Source organism: Dermochelys coriacea, chromosome 2, assembly GCF_009764565.3.
Source record: "Dermochelys coriacea isolate rDerCor1 chromosome 2, rDerCor1.pri.v4, whole genome shotgun sequence".
NCBI lineage: Eukaryota > Metazoa > Chordata > Testudines > Dermochelyidae > Dermochelys > Dermochelys coriacea.
In genome coordinates this window covers 202,042,208-202,066,872 of record NC_050069.1, presented here as the reverse complement: position 1 = coordinate 202,066,872, position 24,665 = coordinate 202,042,208, and the positions used below count along the sequence as shown (strand labels likewise).

At 37.4% G+C, this 24,665-nt stretch overlaps 1 protein-coding gene across 4 annotated transcripts in view; it reads right to left on the bottom strand.

Annotated features, from left to right (window-relative positions):
- The window catches only part of ZNF385D (zinc finger protein 385D), a 600,803-nt gene that overhangs the window by 4,657 nt on the left and 571,481 nt on the right, over positions 1 to 24,665 (bottom strand). For all 4 annotated transcript variants that reach the window (XM_043509038.1, XM_038392476.1, XM_038392478.2 and 1 more), the window contains 3 exons: positions 6,857 to 7,087; positions 4,386 to 4,564; positions 2,738 to 2,839 (listed from right to left, as the gene is read on the bottom strand). In XM_043509038.1, coding sequence (XP_043364973.1) covers positions 2,738 to 2,839; positions 4,386 to 4,564; positions 6,857 to 7,087 — 512 coding nt within the window. The remainder of the gene's footprint in view (positions 1 to 2,737; positions 2,840 to 4,385; positions 4,565 to 6,856; positions 7,088 to 24,665) is intronic.

Here is a 24,665-nt window from a genome sequence, read left to right as displayed (position 1 = left end):
TCCACCATCCAAAAGTTCAGTTTTTATCTACCAGCTATCAGCTCACAGGTCTTAGATCTGGTGCCCTACCTGCTTCAAATTTGCTGAAGAATTTTAGGGGAAATTTTCAAAGGCACAAAAGGAAGTTAGGCACCTAATCCCATTGATTTGTTTTGGGTGTTGGACACTTAACTTCCTTCTTGTGTCTATGAAAATCTACCCCAGAGTCTTCTTCTTGGTCAATGAAATACCCAATGTCACATCCTTTAGCAGGTCATGGTGCAAACTCCTTACTTCCCTTTCTATGATTTTATTTTTCTCCTTATTTTCTAATTAAATAGTTTTTTTAAAAAAATCTTTATTTAGAATAAATTTATCAGAAAAATCATGTTGAGATGGGAGCTCTTTTATTATATAATAAAATGGATTTGAAAAGTGAGAAAATGAATCACAACAACTTGGGGTTTTGGTCAGGTTAGCTTTTTATGTGCTGAACCGATCAGTTTGGAGAGGGACAGAGTGAGTCCCAATGTAGTCTGGAACTTCCTAACAGTGAGACCTATTAAATTGTGTAATAGTATCTCAAGGGAAGTGGTGAAGCCCCTTTGTATGAAACATTTAAAACTACACTGGGCAAGCATTAGAAAAATATATATTAGGGAACAAGTACTACATTGGTAGAATGTTGAACAAGATGAGTTACAGAACTGTAATAGGTCTTTCCCCATCTCTAACTTCTATGATACCATGAATGAAGCAAAGCTGTTGGTGACTCTGGTGTATTTCTGCTACTGGGAAAAGAGTAAAAAATCCCCTTAGGATACTGTTGATGTAGAAGGTGCAGCATGGTGCTCTGATTGTTTGAAAAGTTTAAGAGCTAATATTCTATTGAAACTATATAGGCTTTCAATTCATTTATTGAAGTGTTCATGGTTTTATGGTTCTATTTCCAAAAGAGATGAAATAGCAGTAATACTTAGTTCATACAGTATATAGCACTATACATTTTCAAAGTGCTCTACAAATACTAATTAACATTCAGGGTATCCCTGTGAATTAGCTAAGTATTATTAGTGTGCATAAACTGAGGCAGAGCAACTAAGTGACCCAAAAAACTAAAATGTTGAGAAAAGAAAGTTAATCAGCTTTAGAGCTCATCAAAAACATTTATATTCAAAGGAAGATCAGTGAATTTCTGGCTTTTTGTTTATTGCATTTGAATTCCAAATAACAGCATTGTCCACGTTATTTTGCGGAACGAAAACAAAACAAAAACAGCCAACCATCCCTTAAAAACCCCTCTTTTAACCTAGTAAGTAAGTCATAGTAGCAAGCTAGGACTTCTGCATCTCTGCTAACTTGTGCTTGTTTACTACTACCTCATCCACCCATCCCACTTCCTTTGCCTCTTACATCCAGCTGTTGGGTCCTGTCTGGCATGTAGACTGTGAGCTCTTGGGATGGGATTGTCTTTGTTACTCTTCTGTACAGCACCAAGCACAACGGAGCCCTGATCCTTGTTTGGGATTATTCCTAGGTGCTTCCATAATATACATCAGTAAATAATGTAATAAATAATAATAATGCAATAATTCTTTCCATCATTTGCTAATCCAGATCTTACTTTTCTTGTTATATATTCTATTTTCTATAGGTTTGTACATATTGGGGTCCTGAAATTTTCTGGTGGGTTAATGGCTGAGGATTAAAGGCTCATCGATAGAGGCCACTGAAGGAGCCTCCTCTTTGGCTCAACTGGTAGTGAACGGTGGTTTTGGAGATAAAGTCCCCAAGTTCTGCCTCACTGCAGCAAGTGTACACTGCAGCTCACGAACAAGTGACTGGTACGTATAACAACAGGGATTTGTTAAGAGCTCGCATCAAATACTAGAATAATAAATCTCAGTGAAAAATTTTATTGCATTACACAGCGCAATGCTCTATAAAGAATTCCCAGGCAGATAGATAAATGGATGTTATATTACACACCACTATCCCACCAGGGAGCTAGAGTATTTTATTACTAACGCAAGACACTAGGTAGATTTTATTAAATGCAAATATGTATTACTTTTCCTTTGGCCAAAGTCTTTGAAGTTAACAAGATCTGGGCCTCAAATAGTTTCTCCCGTGGGAGGGGAATGTGACCAGCCCAGGCTTGAAATTTCACAAGATAAAACAATAGTTTGTTGACTATGTTTAATTTTATCTAGGTAATTTTAATAAATACAAAATTAGAATAAATGTAAATAAAACGTGTGTTTTATGGTGGATCCTGTCCAGCAATCTGAGCATTAAACTCTTGGGCATTCACTGTAGAAGGTGGAGATAGGATCTTTGCAGCCCTTATCATTCTGGGGATCTTTCTTTCTAATGACCTTTATAATGGAGCCATGTTGGGAGATCATCTACAGCACTCCAAGAAGGGTGCTTATGGAACTTAATCAAATGCCCACTGAAGTTAATAGAAAGACTCCAATTGTCTTCAGTTGTACAGTGAACTATCACTTCCTACTTTCCACCTCCATCTACTACTGAGAACTGACATTCCTCACCTCTAGGATGCATTTGAGCTGCCCCAAGGGATGTAAGCAACAGATTTAGGAATATGCTCAAACCTAGATTCTGTGCTACATCCCGCAGCATGCGCACACCCTGGACTCCACTCTGTCATTCAACTTTTGCACACTGTTCCCAGTGATGTTTTCTGAAAATCCTTCTCAGTAGGACATCATGGAAGAGAAAATTATTTGCTTACCCCAAGCGGATGTGCTCCCTTTTGGAGTTTGTTGTAAGGACTATATTTAGGTTTAGGGGGTTTCCCAGCAGCTCGATCTTTGTGCCTTCTACTACTTATGTGCTGTTAAAAAAGGGATATTACAAATTACCTTCTTTCAATCAGTATCACATTATTACAGGTTTCAGAGTAGCAGCCGTGTTAGTCTGTATTCGCAAAAAGAAAAGGAATACTTGTGGCACCTTAGAGACTAACAAATTTATTAGAGCATAAGCTTTCGTGAGCTACAGCTCACTTCATCGGATGCATTTGCATCCGATGAAGTGAGCTGTAGCTCACGAAAGCTTATGCTCTAATAAATGTTAGTCTCTAAGGTGCCACAAGTACTCCTTTTCTTATCACATTATTAATAGTTCACTTCAACTCCTGCCTTTCGACAGGCATACCCCAATCCTGAAGACTATTGCTGTCCACAATAGTATTAATTTGATTAAAATAAAACAAAGCAATAATTAATAACCATTTAGATGTATTTCAACTTGCAGGAGCTTTTACTGCTTCATGTGTTTGGGTGACATTTTCAGAAGTACCCAGCCATGGTCTTAGTCTACTCCTATTGAAGTCAAGTGGGAGTTTTAGCACTGCTGACTTCATGGGAGCAAAGTTTGGGATTTTTGAAAAGTTACACTTTAAAGCATCTGTGAAATGCAGCCAACTGCTGCACAACAGATATGGGAGAACCCAGGGGCATCCCCTACCAAGAAACAAAGTGCCATGAGACTTTTAATGTCCATGTAGGACAGACAGGAGCTTTCAAGATTTCACCTGAAAGACTGCCACACAGAATGCTGAGTGATCATCAATTAAAAATAAAACCATATTAATGCAGAGCCTATACATAAAATCTATTAGAATGTACTGTAATTTTCTGTACAAATTTTATGGAGCATTAGATGATAAGAATTGTTTTTTTCTAGAACTTTTTTTTTTCTGAAAAGAGTTATTGCGAGTAAGATAAACAAGGAAAGGAACTTTTTTTCCTGAAAATGTAAGATAGGTACAAATGTAGTCCATCAGAGTATTTCTCTCCATACTTTTCATAACAAGGTTTCAATTCCAAAAGGCACATAAAGTAACTAAGTGTTTTTCAGAACAATGGCTTTGTTCATCTGAGAGAGAATGATTGACTCTAACTTAGAGTAGTTGCAATTTAGAGGTGAGGCTTACTGGCTGCAGAGGAACACTGATAAAAACAGCCCACATTGCTAAGAAGGTTTTTCAGCATTCTATAAAAAGACTCTCTCCACATACACCTACATTTTCGTGAATACAAATATCACACAGCACACAAAATGACATGGTTTATTAAGCCATGACAATAATGGTAGTCTAAAGACACTTGTAACATTGTAGTTTAGAGAAAGATTCTATAACAGTTTTAAAATATATATATAATCAGCAGTTTTTGAGGAATTGTACTTTATCCGATGGAAAATCATACCAAAAACAAACACACAGAACACAAGCCCAAGTACAAAGGGCAAAAGCAGCAAGCTCCATTTAGATATGAATTCTCATCACATTGACACATGCTAAATGCGCAGGTACTTCACCCTTATGAAAACAAGGCAGAGTCAAGGATTCAGTGTTGTCCAAGCTGTTTAAGTACCTGTTTAAGTTGTGTCTCAGAGTTTACGTGCACATCGCAAATTTCACAGTGAAATGTTTTGTTTTGTAGGCCTGTGTTTCCTTTATTAACAGGTCCCTTGCCTTTGACGCCTGCCCGGGGAAAGGCTTTAATAGTTCCACTTCCATTCCGAGCTTCCAACATAGTTTTGTGCTTAGTCCCTGGAGAGATTCCAAATAGAAAACACATATTTTGGGTAAGTTGATTGCATTTTATTATTTCAACTTTTAAATATATATTATATATCTATATCTATATCTATAACATCTCAGTTTTGGCCAATGTGTTTTCTTTGCAACATGTCCATATTGCCTATATCAGTAGGATAATAGAGTAATGATATTTCACATTTTATATATCATTACCTGGAATTTAATTATTAAATGCACCTATCTAGGCAACAAAACAGGAACAAGCAGCTACCACCAATAAATAATGGCATGTTCAGGATGTCCTGAGGTGAAGTTAAATAGGTGTGACTTCTTTCATTAACGCCTGCTGCTAATAAGACATGAACTGTGATTTAGCTATTAAAGATGTTGTTGCAAGTGATTTGTAGGCTTCTGTGATGAGGATGATAAACAGTACATTTTAAGTCGCAGAAACTTCAATCTGCAATTAAATAATCAGTTCCCAAATCCTGAAAGATCCAAAAAAATAAATAACTCAGACAGAGCACAAGTTCCAGGCAGCAATCTAAGGATTTTAAGGGCCTGCGACAGAAACCAAAACATAAGAGAAATATGGACATTGCTCACATTTGTTACTAACAAAAAATATAGACAAAAATAAAAAATAATGGGTCTGACTGTTATATCTTTACTCATGTTAAATAACACCTTACCTAATTGATTTTAATGCGCCCACTCATGGTTTAAGCCACTATTCAATGTGAATATAATGTGACAATCTTTATTCAAAATTAATATACACACACATATACTTTAGCAGCCTAGTAACCTAAATTCTGAAGATTTTTTGACTTTCTATTGCGATAAACACACAAGTTTGGATCTTGATCTGACGTTGAATTGATATAACTACATTGACTTCAATGGAGCCATACCAATCTAAACTAGTTGAAGATCTGACCCATAATATTTAAAACTATTCAAACTTCTTTTCGCCATCAGAAACAATAAATCAGCACATTCTTTTCAGTTTAAATGAACATTGCACCATGCCAAGGTTATCTTTTTTGGATTTCAATTTAAGACCTTACATCATTTTAGGCCTATAATATTTCAGCTAAAACCCAGTCTTTACTCTAACTAATCCCACAGAGTCTCATGCTAATACAATAAGGTCTTTAGCCTAATAACCCCTTTACTTATGTTTACCTACTTGTCCATCTGTGTCTTCCAAATTAGTATGAAATACACACCTGTCAATGCTATACCCATATAGTGTCATTCTACTTATAGCAAGCTTAAGATCACTCATGAGACATTAGACAAGCTCATAGGTCAACACTGAGTAATCTCTGTCGCTATGTTATGTTTCAGGCCCTAAGTTTAGCTTTCTCTCTCTTCTTCAAGTCTATTCTTGACTATCTTCTAAGGTCTTGATTTTCCAGCCTTGTCTACATTAGGGAATGCTTTCAAAATGTCCCACTGATGCTAGCAATGTTCGGAGCTCTATTACAGACAAGATTCTGGCTGCTGACACCAGAATCCTTAACCCTGCTCACAACAAGTCGAATCAAAATGGTGTTTAACATGGTAGCAACAGATGATGGCCTGTCTACACCAAGGCTCTCCAACACTACTAACACCAGTGGCAAGAAAGTGTTAAATCTATGGGAAAGACAGTCACTAGTTGCCAAGCAGTAGCCATCATCAGCCAATTTATTGCAGGAATTTTTTTTTATTCTGTATGGTTACCAAAAATTATTGCTCCGCAAGAAATTTGATCTCTGATCTTTTCATTTTGATTGGCTGATGCCTTCTATTTCAGTATAATTTGTTATATTTTATACCAAACTCTTTGCTATTTGACATAAATGAAAGTATGCAAATTCTGACCACCAAAGGTAAGAACGGCCATACTGGATCAGACCAATGGTCCAGCTAGCCCAGTATCCTGTCTTCTGACACTGGCAAGTGCTAAATGCTTCAGAGGAAACGAACAGAACAGCGCAATTATCCCATGATCCATGTCCTGTCGTCTAGTTCTAGCTTCTGGCAGTCAGAGTAACAGAGTATAAGCTGTTACTTAGCACCATGTTTGGAATCAATGAAAAGTGAAATTTAAGAAAACTGGTAACTTGCACGCACTAGATTTTCTTTTTTCCCCGTATGAAAGATTCTTTGCTTGTCATTTTTATTCTTTAATAGTTAATGAATTCCATGTAATTGCCAGTTTTCTGCCAGCCCTGATGGAAGAGATCTAATCTATTCAGAGGAAGATAATTGCAGAGCTCTTGAGACAGAAAAGAAACTGCTATATCTCACCACTGTTGTGCGCCTCCAGCTGCGAGGTGGAGTTGACAGCAACCTTGCATAGTGAACAGTAAAGCAGCCTTTTTGCCTTTTCTTCCTCAGTCTCCACAGAAGGGCATGTGTTGCTGCTAGTAGCTGTTGTGGGGATTTTTTCCACTTTAGAGGTGATCTCAGTTGTCATAACACTGCTTTTCCGAATTTCCACTGTTGTTGTTGATATTGCTGGTGTCCCAGTGGTAAGATCTGCAGTCAAAATAAGAAGGAGATGGAAACATAATACACGTACTGACCTTTTTCACTGGGAATGTTAATGTTGCACCTACAAAGAGATGCATAATATTTTGACAAAACTTTGACTAATGATAATCAACTGAATGTGACCTTTTTCTTATTACTAGAGTACATTTGCAAAATACAGTGCTATATTGAAACACCACACATATGTCCCCCTGTATAATACAAACACTTACTGGGTACAACTTTCTTAAACTGAAAAGGCATATTAGACCATTGATACCATTCCCCAACAAATGAAGGCTAATCCCTTAAAAGAGGTGATATCATTTATTAGTAAATTAGTCAGTTAATATTTGTACACAGTCCTTTGAGCTTGATAAAGTTCCATAACTGCTATGTGTTATTTATTATCATCTTTTAATGTTCTCTACTATTTTTAAAAAATGTGTGGTTCTGAAATGAGTCAGATAAAGACAAAATATTACACTGATATTACTCTTGATCTTAGCCAAAGATAATAGATTAATAACAGTAATTACTTACAGGGTTTTATATTTTTCATAGAGCTGTAGAAACGCACTCAATTTCTTTAGAAAAAATGTGTGTATAACTATCGTACACAATGCGACACATATATTTTTAATTATTTAGAAATTTCCCATATAAAGAAGCACCTATCCTCATCTAGAGACTCTTTTGCCTCAATTACAAATATAATAAACTAAAATTAAAGATACAATCAACATATATTCTGTAGACATCATTATAATAATGAAATAAAACTCAATTATAGTATTTTGTGATAGCATCAGAATGCAGAAATGTGTGGTTTTATATTTTTCCTTTACTGATATATTTTTGAAGAATATCACAAGAAAAAATGTATTTATTAAAATCATATACAAAGTGTCCATATAACCTCCTGTATATTTATTTTTTACAATGAGATTCTGAGTATTATTGAATCAATTACTGGAGTAAAAGGTGGCAGATAATGTTTAAAAAACCTAGACTTTGATTTACAAATGATTATAGACAGTGAGATGGTAAAATTGTGACATTAGAGATAGCCCAGCCAATCAGAACACAGTTGACTTTAGTCCATTTGCAGTCCTAAGGGTTAAAATAATGTAAAAGGTGGGATTTGTTATTTACATTCTGAAATAGTTATTTTGTGACTGTGGTTTTACAGATTTAAAACATAACCCGATTATATCCTACTGTCACTATGAAAAACCCCTCCAATTACATCCTAGCCATGAAATACTGTATAACTTTGGTAACAAGCTTGTTATTATAATATATAAGGATCAAGCTGGACCACAAATAAGAAATGACATTGAAGTAAAATATGGTGGCAAAACAAGGCAATGCCATTTGTAGATTGCATAACAGATCATGGAATAGGGTGGGGCTAGTTCCTCTCCATGGCCTTGAATCAGAAAAACACATCAGCATGTGCTTAACTTCAGTAGAACTCAAATGTGTGCTTAAAATTAAGTTTGTGCCTAAGTGCTTTCCTGAAAGTGCTTTTCCAGGCATGGTTGCTGAATTTGTGCCCAATAGTCAGACTTAGCTATATTTACTTATGTTGGGTAGCACCTTCCTCCATTAGAAGCCATTTTGACTTCATTGAGACTGCTCCTGGAATGAGTACCTCGCATGAGTAAGGACGGCAGAATCTGGCCTGATATATCCATGGAGCAACAGTGCTTAAAATACTTTAGTTTATAGTCCTTCACATACCTGAAATGCATGAACAAATTATAGTGAATTTAAAGAAGAGCAATATATATATATATATATATATATATATATATGATTAAGGGGGCAAAGAGAATGATTTATGAGAAAACGTAAAAAAAAAACCTTGGCAACACACAAACTAATTGAATGATAACTGTTAATGAGTATTTTAACAACAGAAACACAAAAACAGGGGAGGAATGGTTAAGGATGGTGTGGGGATGTCAGAGGTGAAAGTGGGCCAGTACGGCATACCGGTAAGAAGTGGCTGCCGGTACGGGCCCATACCCAGCCGACATTAAAGTGCTAATGTCATTGCCCCTTTTGCCCCACTGAGGGTCACCGAGAGAGGGGAACAAAAGGGGCAGCTGCCTCGGGTACCAGTGATTTAAAAGGGCCTGGGGTTCCCGGCTGCCACCACAACTACCACAGCAGGCCCTTTAAATCACCACCGGAGCCCACAAGTACCAAACACCATCAGCCCCACCCCTTCCGCCCGAGGCCCCACCCCATCTGGGGACCCGAAGCGGGCCCCCATACTGGTAAGACTTTTATGTTACATGTTAATACATCCTCCAGGGTGAAAGTGTCATGGAATGAAACAGACTACACATCAAGAAAATGTCCTTAATAAGGACATTGAGCCAGGGGGTTAGTTTTGCAAGGGATGGAGTACAGGCATTATTTCTTGGAATTTTTAAAACTAGACTGAATAAAGATGTATTGTAGGGGACATTCCTGCATTAGCAATGTAGTGGACTAGATGGTCCTATTCATCTGTAATCTCTATGAATTTATTAATCTTCTCTCCTTTCTCTCTCCTTTTTGGATTTTTATTCTAATAGTTTCAGCATGATTAAAGTGTAGGTCACCTGTCCATGCAGGGAGACTATCAAATTTAACAACATTAGAGTTGAAACAAAAATTTGCCTTTAGAGGCAGGAGATATAATCATTGAGAGCAGTCACGCTTGTAGTCCCAGAGAAGGCACAGAGAGTGGTAAATAAGGAGAGAGAAAATAGCCTCCTCTTGTCTTAAAGCTCCTTGTCTCCTTTCTTCTTACCTTCTTCCAGTTCTTTAATTCATTGTGCTAACATGGCTTAATGTTTTCAAATTTTACTTTATATTAGAAATAAGATTTTAAAATGCTAAGTACCAAAAATTAATTGTGCTATTAAACAACAATAGAATACCATTTATTTTAAATATTTTTGGATATTTACTACATTTTCAAATATATTAATTTCAATTACAACCCAGAATACAACGTGTATAATGCTCACTTTATTTTTTATTACAAATATTTGCACTATAAAAACCAAAAATGTATTTTTCAATTCACCTAATACAAGTACTGTCATGCAATCTCTTTATCATGAAAGTTGAACTTACAAATGTAGAATTATGTACAAAAAAACTGCATTAAAAATAAAACAATGTAAAACTTTAGAGCCTACAAGTCCAGTCAGTCCTACTTCTTGGTCAGCCCATCATTCAGACAAACAAAGTTTGTTACAATTTGCAGGAGATAATGCTGCCTGCTTCTTGTTTACAATGTCACCTGAAAGTGAGAACAGACATTCGCATGGCATTGTTGTGGCTGGCACTGCAAGATATTTACATGCTAGATGTACTGAAAAGTCATATGTCCCTTCATGCTTCAACCACCATCCCAGAGGACATGTGTCCATGCTGCTGCTGGGATCTGCTTGATAACAATGCAAAGCAAAAGTGTGGACTGACGCATGTTGATTTTCATCATCTGAGTCAGATACCACCATCAGAAGGTTGATTTTCTTTTTGGGTGGTTTGGGTTCTGTAGTTTCCGCATCAGAGTGTTGCTCTTTTAAGACTTCTAAAAGCATGCACTCAGATTTTGGATGGTACTTCAGATTCTTAAACCTTGGGTCGAGTAGCTATTTTTAGAAATCCACATCAGTATCTACTTTGCGTTTTGTCAAATCTGCTGTGAAAGTGTTCTTAAAATGAACATGTCCTGGGTCATCATCCGAGATCTGCTATAACATGAAATATATGCAGAATGCAGGTAAACCAGAGCAGGAAACATACAATTCTCCCGCAAGGAGTACAGTCACAAATTTAATTGTCGCATTATTTTTTTAATGAGCATCATCAGCATGGAAGCATGTCCTCTGGAATGGTGGCTGAAACATGGAAGGGGCATACAAATGTTTAGCATATCTGGCATGTAAATACCATTCAACGCTGGCTAAAAAAGTGGCAGGCGAATGCTTATTCTCACTTTCAGGTGACATTGTAAATAAGAAGCAGGCAGCATTATCTCCCATCAATGTAAACAAATTTGTTAGTCTTAGCGACTGGCAGAATAAGAAGTAGGACGGTGTGGACTTGTAGGCTCTAAAGTTTTACATTGTTTTGTTTTTGAGTGCAGTTATGTAACCAAACAAAATTCTGCATTTATAAGTTACACTTTCACGGTAAAGAGATTGTAATTCAGTACTTATATGAGGTGAATTGAAAAATACCATTTCTTTTGTTTATCATGTTTACAGTGCAAATATTTGTAATCAAAAATAATAATATAAAGTGAGCACTCTGCACTTTGTATTCTGTGTTGTAATTGAAATCAATATTAAAATAAAGAAAAACATCCAAAAACATTTAATAAATTTCTATTGGTATTCTATTGTTATCAGTGCGATTAATTGTGATTTTTTTTAATCACAATGAATGTTTTTAGTTAATCACGTGAGTTAACTGGGATTGACAGCCCTACTAAGTAAATTAAGAAATATTTTATATATATATATATATATATATATATATATATATATATATATATATATATATATGGATAGTATGATATATTTAGCACCAGTGTGTTGAATGCATGTGGATAGAGAAAAATGTAACTTGGGTGACATCATATTTGTGTACTAGGAATGAGCTATTCCAAAAGCTGGAAAGTAGTTTCATATATACAGATTACCCTGTGTAGGAGGCTTAGAAGGAACACCCATACAAATTATGTATATTATGTCATAGTACATATTACATGTAGTTCCATTTCAGGAGCTGTTACCATATTTGTAAACAATGACACAAGCTGTTTGGCTCTTTTGTATACCTTCAGTCTAATTATGGGTAAGCTCCAAAAGGTGCAAAGATTTGGTTACATATACAGAATTGCAACTGGGTATTCAAAGGTTATTTGAATGTCTTAGGTCTAATCAGTAGGCTGAAAAAACTTCAGAAGCAGGCTCTGGTTTCAGTCAGGCCAGAAATAAATCTAAAATAGTCTTACTCACAGCATAGTATCTCTGCTTTTACATGGATACAGGATGCTTTTATAGGGTTACATTGAGATCTCAATTATAGTCTCTGTTTTCAAATGTAAAGATGAATATTTTTGGAATGTTTGAATAAAATCTATTAGCCCATTTTTGTGCTATTGAAGGGTGATGAAAGTTACCTTTTCCTGCTGTAAATGTTTGTGGTGGTGGTGGCGTGTGCAAGTTTTGTTTTGTTTTGGAGGTTTTTATACACATTTAAATTAATTGGAAAACATGGCTCAACTATAAAAGTTTAAGCTTTTCAGCTAGTTAGTCTTCATTGAGGTCTAGTCTTCAGATCAAGTTAAAAAAATCAAAAGGGATTGTACTTTTTTTTTTTTTTTTTTAAAAGAAAAGGGTTTTGCAATTTTGTAAATAGTTTTAGTGTTACTCTATTTATGGAATTATGGAACAGGGTAAATACATATTTCACTATGTTTATCAATACATATTTACTGTGACAAAGTTCCTCCTCTGCCTTGGTGGGTCCCGAGCTTATTGGCGGATTTTCTCGCCTCAGAGGTTCATGGTAGCCCTCAGTTTGGCCACTTTTGGCAGTTTGGCTCAAATCTGCCGTTCACTCAGTTAGCCTCATCACTAGCCAGCATGGGGAAACGAAGAAGAACAATCCCCACAGTTTCTGCTGATCCACCTAGTGGATTGGGGAACAGGCCAGGGACCTTCCCCTCTGGTGGAACCCACAGTCCAGTTCAACTCCTCCGGTATCAAGTAGGGAGTTGTGGGGATGGAGGGATGGGGGAACCTGGGCCTGCCCTCTACTCCGGGTTCCAGCCCAGGGTCCTATGGATTGCAGCTGTTTACAGTGGCTCCTGTAACAGCTGTTCAACAGCTACAACTCCCTGGGCTATTTCCCCATGGCCTCCTCCCAACACCTTCTTTATTCTCACCACAGGACCTTCCTCCTGATGTCTGATAGTGCTTCTGCTTCTGCTTCTCAGTCCTTCAGCAGCATGCCTTCTCACTCTCAGCTTCTTGCTCCCAGCTCCTCGCACACACCACAAACTGAAGTGAGCTCCTTTTTAAACCCAGGTGCCCTGATTAGCCTGCCTTAATTGATTCTAGCAGCTTCTTGATTGGCTGCAGGTGTTCTAATCAGCCTGTCTGCCCTAGTTGTTTCCAGAAAGTTCCTGATTGTTCTGGAACCTTCCCTGTTACCTTACCCAGGGAAAAGGGACCTACTTAACCTGGGGCTAATATATCTGCCTTCTATCACTCTCCTGTAGCCATCTGGCCCAACCCTGTCACATTACCTACATACTGTAGAAGTAATTGCTATTTTAATGCTGATTATGCAACTACGGAAGTACACATATACATGAATGTCAATGAAGTCAACAGAAAGACTCCCATTCACTTCAAAAGGCTTAAGATCAGGCTCTCAATCCCATTCCTTTCCTTCTTACCTAAGATAAATTAACTAAACAATCCTCAATTCATGTAACAGTAAAGTTACATTTTTAAAAGCTGAAATATCAAGAAATGCAAATGTTAAGGTTCTAGTTGCCACCTTATTTCATTTACATTGCTTATATGGCACATTTCGTTGGACTAATTATCCTGTTACTTGTGAACTTTATTATACAATGGGTGTAATTTTGGGCTCAGTGATGCAATCACAGCTCTAAATAACTTAAATGAGAGCTGAGCAAATATATCAGGAAGCAAAACTGGGTCTTATGTGTGCATTGTAACATGTTAAGGTTAATATAAATTTAGACAGATCCTGCAAAGGCTTACTATCCAGTGAAGGCTTTTGGTTTTCTGTTTTGAGTGTAGTTGCATTGACATCAGTCGGACTATGGCTGGCAGTAAGCAATACTCCCAGTTTTCACAGTTGTAAGGAATAGGCCCTACATTTTGTATTTTCTGACTCTAAATTATTTAAAATATTAACCTTAATATTATAGCTATGAATGTAACTATCATATTGTTTGGAAAAAATATGTGTGTGTCTGCTCATTCCCACATCCTGCAGACTCATATTTTAACCAAGGACACTGCAGTGTGCACATCAATTCCAAAGGATAACAAGCAGGGAGAGAAAGGATGAGGTGGCTTCCCTCTTATATTACAATGGGAAAACTCAGAAATGAGCTGTTCAAAAGAAAAAGGATGAGAGTGAAGAAAGGAAGGAGAAAATGAAGCATGCAACTTCTCATGTCACAATTCTCCCCATTCGTAACCTTTTCTTGGTGCCACTTATTGCATAGGTAAAACAGGTGCTACTGGCCTCATAGATCTCAATGTATGGGGACATAATAGATAGACAGATATATTTCCTCTATACATGCCCTGTCTTTATTATTTCCAGAAAATCAATATCAAAATTTCTTGGGTTTGTAAAGTGGATACTTTACACACCTGTGCCATACTTTGGTACTGCTTTTCTGAGATGGGAAAAGAGCACCTAGTAGAGCACAATTTTATGGACAAACCCAAAAAAAGACCTTGTTCAAATTTTTCTTGGGAAATTCATGGTTGTCTAAAATACATAGTTTTCTTTTGAAATAGCCTTGGTAACTTGCTTTAAAAAATTAGCGCTAAGCAAGGTAGCTGGTGTCATATCCTATGACACAGGATTTTACTTCTCCTTAAGCACATTAAGTTGATGCCCACATCCAATATCATCTAGGGAAAAAATGTTCTGCTTAGACCATGACCAGGACAATGTATTATGCTACATGCCATAACACTTGGTTGATATGAGAGCTGCCATATTTTTCTTTTAATTTCACCTCTGAATAATGATACTCATGTGGGTGACCTCGCTGGGTAAGACATGTTCCAGGATGCAGTTCTTTTGAGAATGATATTACATCCTGACTCTTAGGAGTGCTTAGAACTTATAAATATGTGCTGTATTTTGGTGGTATCTGTGGACGATATAGGTGATGAATATTTACCAGCCTGTTCATCCTTCAGGTGTTGATGTTGGCTTTCCTTCTATTGAATACTACTGCAGCAAAATTATTCTAATTAAAAACTATTCTCATCAATGTTTCCCACTACTTTAAAACTTCAGTGTCGTCATCCCAAAACTGTGAGACAGTGGTACTAGGCAATGCTTTTTATTGATTTAAAGAAAGTCAGATACATAATATAGTAACAGAAAAAACAAAACTTACATAGAACAACATTTCTTAAGGCATATTCTCTGCACGGAAATGCTTAAATCATAGAATCATGGAAGATTAGGGTTGGAAGAGACGTCAGGAGGTCATCTAGTCCAACCCCTGGCTCAAAGCAGGACCAACCACAACTAAATCATCCCCGCCAGGGCTTTAAGCCGGGCCTTAAAAACCTCTAAGGATGAAGATTCCACCACCTCCCTGGGTAACCCATTCCAGTGCTTCAGCTCTCTCCTAGTGAAACATCTACAGTTTTAACTCTGCCTGAATATCTGACCTCCTATATGTTTGTTGATTTGCATTTCACCATGTAATTAGCTTGAACTGAAAAAGGAAATACTGTCAACTCTTACTCTATTTGAGTTCATTTTAATATATATGCTTCAAAGCAAGAACCTATACATGCATTTAACTAAACAAGCCAAATGCCACCAGCATGCTGTGTGACATATAGCAAACACCAATGTGCACTCCATACGTCTTACTCATACACCTTTTAATAAGTTGTCCTCTTATAACAACATACATTCCATTTATACAATTTTATTAATAATGTGAAAACCAATAAAAGGGAAAACTATTCAAAGAACACTTTAGTTTACGGTCAAAAGTCATGCAAAGTCTAAAGCGAAAAGACAACTATACTCATGTAGACTTTAGAAGGTTCTGTAAAGGATTAAGGTAGAAACGTACTAAAATCTGTCAAGTCAGTTTAAAAAGAGGAAACTAAAATCCCCTTCCCACCATTCTTCCAAGTGAACCAATATTCAGATCTTTGAATATGTTAAGTTTCTGCTCTCTGCATGCAAATTGGTGCCCTCAATACAGGGAGCTGCATTAAATGTATAAAGGATTTTAAATGCCAGCAATCAGTCATTTTAATTGGCAATTGCTTGAAGACCGAATCAGCATCTATTAACAATGTATTATGACAATTCTTTAAGAGCTATTTCAATAATATATAACCTAAAATCAAGCCTGAAATTCATTCAAAGTACAAACATGAAAGAATTATTTCTGGTGACGCTGGCTTGCAGCGCTGTGCTATTTTCATACCAATGCCTGCAGCAAATATTCATTATTGCAACTGTCACTGTGGCTTTGGCATAGAAAGGGATTACTAATATTGTGCGGAATGGGACGTCAGCAGCAAATAAAAAGAAACACATCAGGTTTCACAACAGACTGATGGTCTCATCTTAATATACTAATAGTGTAAGTACTTAGAAAAAAATCTATAAAAGACAAGACCTGAGCACTCGAAAAATCACAGATTTATTTTCATAATAAAAACAAAACCAGATAATACATAAAAAGCATCTGTGAGTATGAATTTATTCCATAAGGCACAGATTTCATAATTCAAGTGAGAAACCACAAGTGAGTTATCAAGATCCTTTTAAGTAAGCAGGATTAATTTTATATCACAAATAAGCACCTCATGAATTTTCTTTAGATTAAGGACACAGAAATTATAGTTAGTTCATTTCCCCTCCTGCTCTCTGAGAATGTGAGTCTCACCCATTAATTCTTACTACTAAACCTAAGAGTTCTTCATTCTTAAACTGTACATTCACTTCCCTCCACCCTCCCTCCCTGAGGAAGATGTTCTTTTTGTTTAAAACAAATCATAACGGTTAATGGGCTTAGTTTTTCTCCCACCATCTCAGATGGCATGGATGTTAAATATCCAATTTAACATGTGCATAAACAACCAAAACAAGCTCCCATTTAAGTCAGTGGAAATTTTGTCATTGATTTCAATGGATTGAGGATTTGGCCAAATATACTGTACATACAAGTATTTTTAAGGTAAAAGTAATTCTTTATTAGTTAATTTAGTGCATCATAATAACTAGAAGTATTACAGTGCTCACATTCTGCTACTTCAGAAGTTATTGATTCCATTGCTGGTTTCATTTTATCTGAAACTCATCTTGTAGCAGACTGCTTATTGTGCTTGAGACCAGGGTTTCAAGAGGAGACTAAGGGAGTTCGTTGTCCAGACCCCAGTGAAATTCAATGGGACCTAACTTGGTTGCTTTGAAAATCCCACTCTTAGTGTTCTCTCTAGTAGTTATATTCATTTATGAGATACTATTTGCATCTATTAATGCAACAGAAAAGTATATAAAAGCAAAACTGCCTTCTCACAAACATATGCAGGCTAATATTTTCAAACTTGAGTGACTTCATTGAAACTACTCACATGATTAAAGTTAAGTATGTGCTTCACTGGATCAGGGCCTTCAATAAGTAGCCTGGTTTTCAAAGGTGCTAACCCTTGAAGCTCCCATTGCTTTCAGTTCGAACTTGTTGGGAACTGTGGGTGATCATCACCATCTCTGAAAATCAGGACAATTGTCCATGTGACTAAAAATGGATTTAGAGGCCTAATTTTTGCACCCAAGTTTGAACATTTTGGCCCCAAATGCTCTCTCTCTCTCAGACACACACAGTCTTGTAGTCTAGTGTTGTGACAGAATACACCCCTGGTTCACACCCTACACACTATTGTAATAATCTTTCTACAAAGTATGCCTTGTAAGGCATCATTTGAAAACTCACAATTTGCCGGACAATATTGTCCTGGTAAAACATGATTGGTAACATTGTATGTAAAGTTATAAGATTCCCCTATATGATATTATTAATATGTTTCAACCCCACAGCCTTGTCCAGGCAGATACCAGGACTGTCATAAAAAAGGAATGTGTGCTCTGCATAATTTGCATTTAGTCAATAAAGAGACTCGTCAATCAGAAAGGAAAACGAAGGAAGTTCAAAGAGATGAAAAAACCCAGCAGCCATTATCCTTCCACATAGACTCTTTGGCTGAAAATGTTTTTCAATTTGGGGACTGAAACTATAAAATGGAGGGACAAACACCCCAAAGGACCCCCCACCTCTCTCCCTGCCTATTGCTTTTACTACACCTGAAGAGACAAAGGAAGCAGTCGTCGGACTCTGGAGGAAGAATTTGGTCAGTTTGGAGAGTTTGGTCAGTAAGACTGCTGACAGAATATGGTGAGAAAACTTTGCTTTGAATCTAATAGAGTTTGTTAAGTTAGGCATCGGTAAGCATTTTATCTTTATTTTTTTTGTAACCCTTTCTGACTTGTATGCCTCATTAATTGCACTCACTTGAAATCTTTCTCTTTGTAGTTAATAAATATATTTTTTGTTTTACCTAATCCAGTGTGTTTAAGTTGAAGTGCCTGGGTAACTCCATTTGGGGTAACAAGTTGTGTGCATATTATTCCTTTAAAGGAATAATGGACTTAATATAGTCATACTGTCCAGGACATACATTTCTGGGGGATTGGGACTGGTAGTGTATTGGGGGTCACCCTGTGGTAATTTTTATAGCTGGTAAGAGCCAAGGTGTGGCTGGCTAGCTGCAGCTCACACACAAACATAGCTGGGAATGACTTATTTGCTGAAGGCTGTTTGTGAGCAACAAGGCATTGTAAAGGCACCAGGTTACAGGGTAGGTGTGACACAGCTCCTCATTAGTCGGGTCTGTACCCTGGTACGTCACAAATGTTGTAGAATCTCTAGTTTCTGTTTCACAGTTAAGGCTGAGATGTGTTTTGCACTTAAAGCAGGGATTCACTCACTTTCCTATGTATGAAGAATGCAGTCTAACTGCCCCTTGACAAATGCATTCACTCTTCAAGTAAAGAATAATTTTTCTGAGAAGTTATAAGTAGCTGGTCAGTTTATGAGTCAAAATTAATTTAAAAATGGATAATTTAAGAAATTCAGCTGTCTGTGTCAGACCTTATTTTTGTCCAAAAAGATCTTAATTATCAAATAAAGGATTTTTGTGTGTATTCTTCAGTGTACAGTAACAGAATTAGTACTTCTTTCAGTTAAGTGTCACCAACTATTGACTTATATGATATTTAAAAACATTAATGTGATATAGTACATGATGGAGGCTACTGAACGTGTCATAATGTAGGAAGTCAGTGCTCTGGACAAAAAACAGAATTATTTCTATTTAAACCAGCACAGCATTTGAAGATCACTGTTGAGGTGACTCTTCTGGCTTCACTTTTAATCATTGGGCATTCTCCCTACTTCACTGAAGCCCTAATAAAACTCCGTTATGCCTAAACTTTTTTCTTCCCTTTGTTGAGGCCTGCATCGTGGCTACCTTCCTTCAGCCTGAGGTGGATAAGGTGGGGCTTTCCTTGAAACCCCTGAATACTACTCCTTAGACAGATGGAAGGAACACTGTTGAGAGACTTAAGGACTGTTCGTCTTCTCCAGGACCAGCATGTTGCCTTTCCAATGCTCTCAAGTTCTGGCCGTGGAAACCGGATACCAAACAGAGTGGGTGCTGAGAGCTATTGAACAAAACTGTAAACCCTGTATTTGATGGAAACCGCCTCAAGCCAGGGGGTGTGGCAGCACCACAGCACCTATGTACCAGAGACATCCTTGGTGTTTAATTGGAAGAGTGTTGACTACGCTATTTTGACCAGCTCCTGCTATTCAGTTCTCTGACAAGCCACATCAATTTAATGTACTCAAGTGTTTGTTTCAGAGTAGCAGCCATGTTAGTCTGTATTCGCAAAAAGAAAAGGAGTACTTATGGCACCTTAGAGACTAACAAATTTATTTGAGCATAAGCTTTCATGAGCTACAGCTCACTTCAAAGGATGAAGAAACCAATAATTCCATTTCACCCTTTTCTCACTGATGCCTTGGCTCCAAGTTCTCTGTTGATATGTCTTGCTGGTGAGTCAATGGGAAGCAAGCAGAAAAAGATGACTGAATATACGATGACTAAAAGTGTTTTGAAAGAGATTAAAGAAAAGGAAAACAGAAAACTGCATGCAAGAGCTTTTTGGACTTCTGTAGCTCAGCTGGATTCTGTTATGTGCTAATATGGCCTGTTTCTTCAATTAGCAGGGCATAAGTTTGAATAAAATCTATATTACATTTTACCATCAATCCCTTCAGTTTAATGCATAGGTCACCACTCTTGAAAAGGATTAACCAAAAAAAGGAAGGACTACATTCCTATTGAGGTTTATTGCCTGGAGCTGGCAGTAACCACAACAGCTTGGGGTAAAAAGGCATAGGACAAGGAGCAAGAGAGGAAAGTGTGAGGCAGTGTCTGAATTTTGGAACTTTCTGATAAATATTGGTTACAAAACAGACAAAAGGAAAAGGAGAGGAAGAAGGAGAGAGATGCGGGAGATATTTTAAGTAATTCCTGGTTGTCAGTAGACTTTCAGGCCTATCACACAGATTTCTCATCTGTGAGGCAGAAAAAAATCTGCTTTCAGAAACTATGAATGAAAGGTCCTCTGCTCAAGGAGCTTTAGGGAAAAAAAGTGTTGCCAGCTGAAGCTACTGTTGCCATTTCATTAATAAGAGTTGTGTAGTGAAAAATTCAATTTAAAACCAGGACAAAGGACAAAGAGTTAGTGTTTACAATCAAGTGTAGAGAGGATTTTGCTGATTGTAGTTTCGGCTGACCTGCTAAAATAACATTTGGACTCTGACTCTAGCTTGAAAGTTAAGCATAAGGTTAAGTATAAGGTTTAATTTCTGTAGCTACAGTGTTACTTTGGAGACTGCAGAGTAAGATTTATCATGTAAAACATAGCTTTGAAGAGAAGGCACAAAACCATCAAACGTATGTGAATGTTACATATCTAGGATGCCCAAGCTTCACAACACCAAGAGCCACATCAGCAAACTGCCATGAGCCTAATAGCTGCATGTATTTTCTAGATACATTTCCATACTTTTATATCAAAAGAAATACAATCATCATTGTACTTTTATCTTCCATGATAAATGAATTGAAATTGCACGATTGACTGACAGAGGGAACATTAAGGGGGTCTGGACTGTTAGAGCCATTTGTTTCCATAGATTCATACTTCCACACAGAGGCCAGATTCTGTGAATTACATGCAGACCCATACTGAGGGCAGTGCAGAGTCACACTATCCCAAGGAAGACTCAAGAAAGGATTGTAACTCAAGAGGCAAAATCCTACCCAGAGTTCTACTCCTTCCAAGTGTAAGCAGAATCAGGATGAGCTCTACCCTGACAGCTGGTAGTGAGTTGTGGTTGGTTGTGGAAAAGAACTTCAGGGGCTGATCTCATTTTCATAGACACACCCATTCCGCCTAGATGGTCACTTTGGCTGCTGTGGGATCCCCAGTTTCTCTGTTATTGGGACAGGAAGGATAAAGTGTTATTATCTTGATTGACAGAGCCAGAAGAGTACCCAGAAGTTACCTATTACAGGACAGGCCCAACAAAGAAAATAACAGAAACCACTAGCCATCACCTTCAGCCCCCAACTAAAACCTCTCCAATGCATCATCAAGGATCTACAACCTATCCTAAAGGATGACCCATCACTCTCACAGATCTTGGGAGAAAGGCCAGTCCTTGCTTACAGACAGCCCCCCAACCTGAAGCAAATACTCACCAGCAACCACACACCACACAACAGAACCACTAACCCAGGAACCTATCCTTGCAACAAAGCCCATTGCCAAATCTGTCCACATATCTATTCAGGGGACACCATCATAAGGCTTAATCACATCAGCCACACTATCAGAGGCTCATTCACCTGCACATCTACCAATGTGATATATGCCATCATGTGCCAGCAATGCCCCTCTGCCATGTACATTGGCCAAACTGGACAGTCTCTACGTAAAAGAATAAATGGACACAAATAAGACGTCAAGAATTATAACATTCAAAAACCAGTTGGAGAACACTTCAGCTCTTTGGTCACTCTGTTACAGACCTAAAAGTGGCAATTCTTCAAAAAAAAAAACTTCAAAAACAGACTCCAATGAGAGACTGCTGAATTGGAATTAATTTGCAAACTGGATACAATTAACTTAGGCGTGAATAAAGAGCAGCCCTATACCTGGCATAATGTCTGTCCCTCAGCATACACTGGCACAGCTGAACTGGCTGGTTCACTGGGGATGATGGCACAGCTAGGGATCTGCCCACACCTGCTGGGAAAGCAAGGAGAAGCTACTTTCCCCCACCTTATACCGACACCTGCAAAGCGGGAAGATGGCACAGTGATGTAAAAGGGACACCTTATACTCCTTGTGTAGGAACAAAAAATGGGCCCCAAACTGGGCCATAAGGTATTAGTGATTTCAAAATTCATTCTCAATAAAATAAACAAACACAACCCACATTAGAGACATTTTTAAATGTGGGAATCTCAGAGCTTGGTAGCAGGGATTGGATAGCACTACAATGAGGTAGATCCATTTAGAGAGAAAAAAACATCTGGACGTGATGGGAAGGCACCAGAGGAGGAATCCTCTATATTGTCTATTTCAATCTTGCAAGGACAAGAGAAAGAAAAAAAAAACCCATAATACTTCAAAAGTCCGGAGAAGTATTCATCAGTGACAGAGAAGAGAAAAGAAATTGTTTTCATTAATCAAAAGTGAAATAAGAGAGGAAAGAATGAGTGAATTGAATTTCAATTTGCAAAAGCTCTCTTTATATTTTAAGAAGAGAGTTTATGCCTTTTTTCCATTTTTAATCTAGTCTAGAGTTTCACAATGTCCTCTTCTACACCCAGTGTATGAACACTGAGTTCTACAACAGATTTATAATCTTAGAATTTAAAAATAGATTAAACTAACTACAAGCAGAACCCAGAATCTCAGAGAACTAACTTCTGACAACCCTCTTAAGTGTAATACCACATGGTATTCCCCCTGTACTTGGTCCAGGAATAATTAAAGTTATTCCCTCTACAAAAACTGACTTCCTATACAGGAGAGCATTAGGCTAGTAAATCTGGTTTTGGCAACAAACTAATGTTTCTATCATGAGAACTGTCAGAAGCTATATAAGCATCTGTTGTAACAGTATCATTTTCTTTATAGAAAGACAGGGTGATAGAGAGCATTGAGAAGAAATATGCACATTCTTTCATACATCTGTCTTGGGGAGCACTCTAAGTAAAACATATAGCAGATTGGTCCTTGTGACCTACTTAAAATTGTCCATTGGCACATAGGTATTTGAAATTATACTTGGAAGACTCCCAGATATTTGGTAGGTAAATTACGCAGAGAATAGTTGGGGCAGGAGAGGAAGAGGTAATATCCTATCTTTTACAATAAATACTTAATGAGTCACTACTTTCTCGTCTCAACAACTCTGAGTCCCTGTTGGATTGTCAACCTATCTCCACAGTTTGATGCTTTGATAAGGAGCCTTTCCATTGGCACACTTGTCTCCACCTAATAGTTGTACATATTTTGGTGGTCCATTTAGAAAGTTCTGAAAATTGATTTTCATCTCACTTGTGGGATTGATGAAGAAAGAGACTTTGCAGAAAGCTTGTGAGAAAAGCTTTTGCTATTAATATCTGTGCAGTTAATATGAAAATCTCTGCTGTATGCTCTAACATCTTAAACAGGCTCCGGCCCAAGATTTTCAAAAGTGACGTGATTTTAGGTATGTCATATTTTAAGATGCCCAACTTGAGATGCCTTAAATGGGCCTTGTTCTCAGCTAATGTTAAGGAACTGAAAATCTAGACCCCTTTCAGGTGCTTTAGGATTTGAGATACCCAAAATCTCTAATGACTTCTGCAAATATTAACCTCAGTTACTACAAGTCCGGGTTTCAAAAACCATGATTCATATGGACACAATTATTAAACAAGAGTATGCATATTAAAACAATTTACTATGTTACTGATAGAATGATCAATCAATATTTATAAATATAAACAAAAACAATGTCAAAAGAAAAAATGTAGGGTGCAAAGTCAAGCATCTAAAAGCTAGGAAATAACAGTTTTACAGTTTCTCATGTAACCTTAATCCCCCACTTCTTTCTCCTACCCTACCATCCAGCACAGTGCATCTATCCTGTGCACTGAATGACGCAGGTGTCCTGTAGAAAAGTACTATGGGATCATGTAATTAATAATTGTATCATAATGCATATGCGTGGGGTGTGAGTGGGAGAATTAAAATTGTGCAGGCAACCAAAACCTGGCATTTCCTAACTTTCAAGTGTTTGACCTTAAAACCTAAATAAATTTCTTTCACCGTTTTTTAAAGCAATTTCTATGCATTTTTTAAAAAAAACAAAATATCAGAACAAATTTTATTATACACAACTGTAACAATTCCCTTTACTGTACACCATCATCAGGCTTTGAACTCAGAACTTTTACTATTGCTGCACACCTCGCTAGCCATTCAGTTACCAGGTTAACTACAAGAATGGACTACTAGGTCCAGGTGTGGTACGGCTGGCTGGCCTCAACATAACCTGTCTCCCTCTTTCCAGACCCTTGGAACTGGAGAAATTCCTGACCCTGTGATGCCC